General features: G+C 32.8%; 1 protein-coding gene across 1 annotated transcript in view; it reads left to right on the top strand.

Moving 5' to 3' along the window:
- The window catches only part of CCDC178 (coiled-coil domain containing 178), a gene marked incomplete at its 3' end in the record, with an annotated part of 69,258 nt that overhangs the window by 56,275 nt on the left and 4,923 nt on the right, over window positions 1–8,060 (top strand). Inside the window, exon 7 of the mRNA XM_008590040.1 lies at window positions 211–353. Within this exon, the coding sequence (XP_008588262.1) occupies window positions 211–353 (143 nt within the window). The remainder of the gene's footprint in view (window positions 1–210; window positions 354–8,060) is intronic.

The following is an 8,060-nucleotide window of genomic DNA, read 5'->3' as shown; positions in this document are numbered from 1 at the left end:
TTATTTTCTTCAATAACTTTTATACATCCCCAGCATTGATGTCTATCTGGATAAAGGAAACCTGAAACTCCACATACTAAAAAATAGAGTATATATGGGGGAAACATGTGTAAATAACTTTTTATCTAAATCAAAACTCTTTCAGTTAAAGTTCTTCCGTTTAATTAAACATTAAGTGCATATTTTAGCAAAAATATTTTTCATTTCCAGGTAATGGACCTATACAGACAAGTTCATGGGGAACTTGAAGAAGCTCTAGAAAAGCTTGAAAATATCAAATTAAAGACTAAACAGATTAAGGAAGAAATGGAAGAAGGTATTCGCAATGATGAAATGAACATAAAGGCCCACAAGTAAGATTTTTTCACAAATACTGCTATTGCTCTTAGAAATAAATTATTAATTAAAAATGTAACATTTATTTCTGTATTAAAAGCTGAGGTAAAGACAAAAGACTTTTAATCAACCATATCTATCTTACCACCAAGTTTATATAAAAATAAAATATGTATATTTTATTTGTGTAAATTTATGTATGTATAATTTCCTAAAGCAGTATATTTTTGTGTCATTTTTAACACTCTTTATATATACTGCCAAATTGCCTAAGGATATGGTATAACAATAAGAGGTGTCTTCAAAAATTTATGGAAGGATTTGTATTATCCTTTAATTCCAATTTTTCACAAACTTTTTGAAGTGTGCTTCTATATCCCTACTATCTATGTTCAAAACTGACTATTTAAAAAATAATTTCCAGGGGCCGGCCCGGTGGCGCACTGCTACAGTGCGCCGCTTGGGAGTGCAGCGACCCTCCCGCCGAGGGTTCGGATCCCACATACAGACCGGTTCCCGCTCACTGGCTGAGCGAGGTGCAGGCGCAACACCGAGGGTTGCGGTCCCGTTGCCGGTCCTGGTCCAGTACAGGCACAACACTGAGGGTTGCGATCCGATGCCGGACACGAAAAAAGACAAAAAAAAGGGGAAAAAAATAAATAAATAAAAAATAATTTCCAGCTTGGGATATTATTAAAAATAAATGTGTATACAACACTGAGGGTTGCGATCCGATGCCGGACATGAAAAAAGACAAAAAAAAGGGAAAAAAAATAAATAAATAAAAAATAATTTCCAGCTTGGGATATTATTAAAAATAAATGTGTATCAATGTATTAATTATAAAGATAGCATCTAATTATTTTAACTTGCATTTCTTTTATTAATAAAATGAAATATTAGAAATATATAAATTAATAATATTTTGAATATTATTAATTGAGGGTTTTATTCTTACGTTTGTTTCTGATGTGTTTGTATTTTCTATATTTTTCCAGTTCCTTTTGTTGGCTTTAAATTCTTTATGGTTCTGTCTGATGTGATAAAACTTTTATTTATTCTAGTTTATCAGTGATTTAATATAGGAAAATTCATATTCCTTATGAAGCCAGAATCAAATAAATATAAGCAAGATGAACACAATTTATAAAAAATCCTACAATCTATATAATATCCATTTGTTAAGGTATCTATATTTCAAAGTGTGCTAAACATTATCTAACAAGTAAGTATCTTTTATAAGTCACCCGATTTCTTGTATTTTCATTATCATTCAATCATGTATAATTTCTAATTCCCATCATGATTTCTTCTTGGATCTATTGATTATTAAGAAATATATATTTGTTAACTTTTATGATGCATTTCTAATTTTTTTTATTATTGCTTTCCAGCTGAATTGTATTTTGGTCAGGGGACATTATACGGTTTCAACACTTTGAAAATTTTTGAGTCTTAATTGATGGCTCAGTGACATGATTTTTGTTTTCATTTTTTGTTTTTTAGGTAAATATTCCTTGTGTAATAAAAATAACATTTATTCTTTACTTCTTGGGTGTATTACTCTTTACTGTTTCATTAGATTAAGTTTAGTAACCATGGAGGTTAATCTTTGTACAGCAATATCAACATTATCTAGGTAGTTTTTCAAAATGCAGAATCTCAAGCTCAGTCAGACCTACTGAGTGAGAATCTGTACTTTTAAAAGATCTGGGTCTAATGTAAAGGCCATGTGGGTGCACCTCACAGACCATCAACTATGAAAAATATAATTGACCAAAGGGCTCTGTGGTTAGCAGCATTGTACATAGCTTCCAAGGATCTCTGCTTCTGCTTCCTGATACCCACAGTCTTGTAAAATTCCTTCCCCTTGCATGTAGGCTAGACCCAGTCAGTTGTTTCTAGTGAATAGAATATGGCAAAAGTAATAATATGCCATTTTTATAATTAGCTGGCAAAAACTGTGACGTTTGTCTTGCTAGCATTCTCTTTCCTGCCTTCTTGCTTATTTGCTGTGGTGAATCGAGCTGCCATGTTTTGAGATGCTCTCTGGAGAGGCCCTTATAGCAAGAAACCAATTCAGGACTCAGTGCAGCAACCCTGTAGATCGAACTGCGCACCAGGAGTGTGTGAGCAAGAGTGTTTGGAGTGTGTTAGGAAGAAGGTCTTTCCCAACCAACCCTTGAAGATAACTAAAGCCTCGTGAAAGACCTGTATCCTGAGAACCTAGCTAATCTAGAACACAGAAACTGTTAAATGATAAATATTGATGATTCTAGCAGCTAAATTTTGTTGTAGTTTCTTATGCAGCAAAGGATAACCAGTACAGGCTGTGGCTGCTACACTGTGAAATACATCACTGCTTTTTGCCTTGAAACATACTTCCAGTGGGCTGTTCTCAACTGCAGTACAGGTTGCTGCCGCTACGCTCTGAAATACATCACTGCTTTTTGCTTTGAACTTACTTCCAGTGGGCTGTTCTCAGCTGATGAACGATGGCTGTAGGGACACTAGGCACACATGTTTCTTGGAGACATGGGAACCTCTACTGGCCAACTTTGCCTGAGGACTCCCGGTGGTTTTTTCAAACATCCTGTGGACTGCATGGCAGTCTAGGATGTTTCCGTTCATGCTTTTCTCTGTCTTCTTCACTCTGTGGCAGACTTGCACTCAAGGCTGGCAGTGTTTCCTCCCCACTGGTTCCTCCCAATTTTCTCTCACACAGGCATTTTTCCTAAAAAAAATCTTTGAACTTTTAATCCTTTTTTGATATCTGCTTCTCTGAAGATGCGTACTAATAGACTAATTTACCATTTAACCTATCTTCTGAGCTTTAAAATTTTATTGGTGGTTTTTATTTCTAAAAGTTATTTTGGGGATCATTTTTAATTGTGCTAGGTCATTTTAAATGGTTTTCTACTCTCTGAAGATATATCAAGCTTAACTTTTATTTATGTATTTTTAAAGAAGATATTAAGCATCTGTCCAAAGACCATTGTCTGAGTAATATTGATTTTTTTAAAAATGTATTAAGATGTCATTTGTGATATAATAAAGTCAATTTTTATAATGATTAATGAATACTCGAGAAGAATATATATTTTCATTGGGTTAGGACATAGTTTTGTATGTGTGGTATGTGTTTGTGATATGGTGTGTGTGATAGGTGTGTTATCAAGAATGTTTATTGTTCAAATTTCACTATTTCTACTTACTTTGGTCTGCTTGATCTATTGTTTTCTAACAGACAGATATATTTTATACTAGTTAATTTATTTTCATAATTCTGTTCAGGCTCACTTTATATATTCTGGGCTATATTAAGCACATGGGTTAATTTTTCTACCTTCATAGTGGTTGTGTATATATATATATATATACACACACACACACATATATTCATGTAAATATACACACATATTTTCAATCCCTTTAATATTTTCATTCTTCAAATTATATTTTTGTTTGGCATTGATATTCCAAAAGATTTCTCCTATTTAGAATTTCACATCTTATTTTAGAATGGCACATCTTATTTTATTTCTTTAGTTACAATTTTTCTGTTTGGTTTTATTTTAGGTAGATCTCTTGCAGTTCTCATATAACTAATTTCTGTGCTTTTATGTAAATTGATTATTATTTTCTTAGTAGATGTAATTACCCCCATTTTGTTTATTACTGTTATTGTTGGGTTTGGCTGGCTTGCTGCAAATGTAGGAAATTCTCAGCTGAGATAACTGGGGAGATTCAGCTATATGTCATGTTTCTCCAATTCACTTTCTTGTTCTTGTGTTAATAAGGGAGGAGTAGAGTGAGAAAGCAGAATCACACATGAACTTCATGAGCCTCTGCTTATATCCCACCTACTAAAATCCAAATGGCAAGGACAAGTCAAATGGCTGAACCCAAAGGCTGCGTTAAAAGGCCTTACAAAGTTACATGGCAAAGGGAGTTCATACAGTTAGGAGTGAAAAATGGAACCATTAATGCCCTCAGTGTTCCACACTCTTTTTCTTACTTTGCATATCCTGAGGCTATCAATTGTTTCTCTCTCTTTTTAAATTTTAATCATTTATCTCTCTATATATACACTGTTACACCATTCTTTCATCCAGCACAGAACAGATCTTAGTATATTATCCATCTTGTAAAGATTTCTAGAGGTTTTCCTTCTCAATTTTGAATATAAAATTTAGTTGGTGGTTTTTATAACTAATATTTAATTAAACATGAAGGCATATTTTTATTAGTTCCTATACTCACCATTATTTATTATACTATATAACTTCCCCTGTGTTGATTTTCTTCTCAAGTATATCTTCCAGTAGTTTTATGAGAAGCATTAAGGGAGTCATTAATTTATTTATTAAATAAAATTCTAAAGATATTTTTAGTTGTCTCCCAATATTTTTTAATTTATTGAGATTTAACATACATATAGAAAAGTGATTATGTGCACTGATATTAAGTGTATAAACTAGTGAATTTTTAAATATATATACACTTGTATATAACCATGACTCAGGTTAAGATATAGAAATGTTCCAGCATGCTGGATGTTTTTCTTGTTTTTCCCACTCAAAAGGGTAATCACCATTCTGATTTCTATCACCATAGGTTAGTTTTGCCTGTTCTTGAATTCTGTATGAATGGAAACACAACATATAGACTTTGGTGTCTGTCCTCTTTTCAGTTGACATATTTATTATATTCATCCATGTTTTCTCATGTATCGGAAAATTGTTCTTTATTTATCACTGTGAAGTATTCTATAGTATAAATATGCCATAATTTTTAATCCATTTTTCTATTAGTGGACATTTGGATTATTTTCTCTTTGCAGCTTTCATGATTAAATCTATGAATTCTCTGGAACCATTCTTTTCTGTGGTCATAGCTACTAATTTCTCTTGGAGGTATATCAAGAACGGGGTTGTAGCATCTTAATATAGGCATATGTTTAGGTTTAGGAAATAACTGCCAAATTTCTTTCCAAAACAGTTGTACCATATTACAAGTTTATCAGCAATATATGGCAGTTCCAGGTGCTGTGTAAGCTCACCAACGCTTCATCTTGCCAGTCTCCTTGAGTATAGTGGTGTCTCATTAATGTTTTAATTTGCATTTACCCGAATGGTAATGATATCAAACTCTTTATATTATTTATTAGCCACTTGGGTATCCTCTTGCGTGACATACCATGAAAACTTATGTCTTTTTTTTTTTTTTTTGCCATGTTATACTTATTTTCATGTAGATTTGAAGGAAGTCTTCATGTATTTTCAATATAAGTCCTCTCTTGGGTATCTGTGTTATAAATATCTTCTCCAAATCTGTGTCTTGATTTTTCATTCCTTCAATCATATATTTTTGGGGGGATATAAAATTTATTAATTTTAGTGATGTTCAATTTATCAGTTTTATTTTATGACAGTTAGTGATTTTCCTAGAATAATTTTTTTCTAATTTGACTGTGTCAAGGCTGTGAAAATATTCTAATATCTTTTCTGTCTATCTGTCTACCTACCTACCTATCATTAATCTACATTTATTTGGGGGTTTATCTTTGCACCAATACCAGCCTTACTTAGTTAATATTGTTCTATAGCAAATCTTGTAACCGGGTAATGTAAACCATGAAACTTCGTTGTTTTTCTTTACGATTGTCTTTGCTATTTTATTCCCATGTAACTCATAGAATCAGCTTATCAGTTTCCATAAAAAATAACTGCTGGAGTTTTGATTGACCTTGCATTATTTGTTATTTTATTTTATAATTGTTTATTGCTATTTGTATTAGTTTCCTGTATCTGCTATAGCAAATGAACACAAACTTGGTGGCTTAAACCAATAAAATTTTATTTTCTCACAATTTTGGAGGCCATATGTCTGAACTCAGTACCAGTGGGCTGAAATAAAGGTGTTAACAAGGGTACACTACCATGTAGGTACTAGAGGAGAATCTGTTCCTTCTTTCATCTTATATTGGCTGCCAAGTTTTCTTGACTTGTGGTCACATCACTTCAATCTTCAAGGTTAACATCTTCAAATCTCTCTCTGCTTCATTTTCACATCACGTTCTCCTCTGTGTATGTTGTAAAGTCTCCCTCTGCCTTCCTCTTATAAGGATCCATGCAATTGCATTTAGTGCCCACCTAGATAATCCAGGATAGTTTCTCAATCTCTAAATTCTTAACATCCACAAAGATAGCCCCACCCCTTTTATTTGCCATCTAAGATAATTCTCTCAGGTTCCAAGAATAATTGTGTAGATATCTTCTGGGTGGCCATTTTTCAGTCTACCACACTACTATATACAAAAACTCAGATTTTTATATATTTGTCTTATATTCAGTGGCCCTACTGATTTACATATTTTAATTACAAATTCTTTTGGATGTTTTACATACACAATCTTATCATCTGAAAATAATGTCAATAATATTTTCCTTTCCAATATTTATCTCTTATTTCTTTTTCTTGTCTTGTATCTCTGGATAAGTAAGTTAAATATTGAACGAAAGCACTAATGACAAACATTCATGTCTTTACTATCTCGGTGGAAAGCAGTTTAATATTTCACCATTCATTATGATGATAGATGTAGGTCTCCTGCATATATTGTTCATCATATTAATTAAATTTCTCTTTTATTCTTAGTTGGCCTGACTAGAATTTATAAATGAGTTTTGAATTTTATTAATTTTCTGTTACATTTATTGAACTGATAGTACTTTTGCTCCTTTATTCTGTTAAGGAGGTGAATGAAATTGATTTTCAAATGTTAGAGAAATGTGTCATTCCTGGAATAAATCCCACTTGGTCAAGATGTGTTGTCTTCTGGATATATCTCTGATTAAATTTGCTAATCTTAATAGTTTAAATTTTTTTTTTCTGTTTATGATCATGAAAGCTAATGTTATGCAATTTTTTTTCTTGCCACATTTTATCATGGTTATGCTTGCCTTATTAAATGTTGATCTTTACGTTTTTTTGTGAAATTTATATAAAATGGATAGTATTTCTTCTCTAAGTGTTTTGACTATTTTCACTAGCAAAGCCATCTTTGCCTGGATTTGTGTGTGTATTTGGTGGAGGGAAGTTGATTAACTACAGATAGATTTCTTTAACAGATACAATGCATTCATATTTTCTTTTTCTTATGTCAGTCTTGATGAGTTATGCAGGTGCATTTTATCTAAGGTTTTGCTTTTATTTTTCTTTTTATTTGTAAATAGTTACAGACTCACAGGAGTCTATATATAGAGTCCTGTATAGCCTTCCCCCAGTTTCTCCCAATGGAAGCATCTTATAGAATAGAACTATTGCACCTTATCAAAACCAGATGCATTGAGGTCTCCGTCTGTGTTTGTTATTTTCACCGACTCTCTCTCCCTTTTTGGGTACCCACCCCTCGCTGAAGCTGGACTTTGGCACAAAACTTTGGAGATGAAAGGATTAGTATTTGTCAGGAGACAGAAAAAGGGCGGGGGTCATGAGGGATGAAACTGTTCCATATTTTGATTGTAGTGGTGGCTATAGAATCTAAACATGGGATCATATTCCATATAGCTTCACACACACACACACACACAAATGAGTGCATGTACAAATATGGTGAAAACTGAATAAGGACTATGCCAATTTTCTGCAACACACTGACAGCCCAGTAGAGCATGAGACAATGCCTTTTATTTAGATTTTTCTCTGCAGGGGGGTTTTGG

The sequence above is a fragment of the Galeopterus variegatus genome, unplaced genomic scaffold (genome assembly GCF_000696425.1).
Source record: "Galeopterus variegatus unplaced genomic scaffold, G_variegatus-3.0.2 Scaffold5819, whole genome shotgun sequence".
Taxonomy (NCBI): Eukaryota; Metazoa; Chordata; class Mammalia; order Dermoptera; family Cynocephalidae; genus Galeopterus; species Galeopterus variegatus.
The sequence above is the reverse complement of the archived record's forward strand: the minus strand, read 5'-3'. Positions and strand labels throughout refer to the sequence as shown.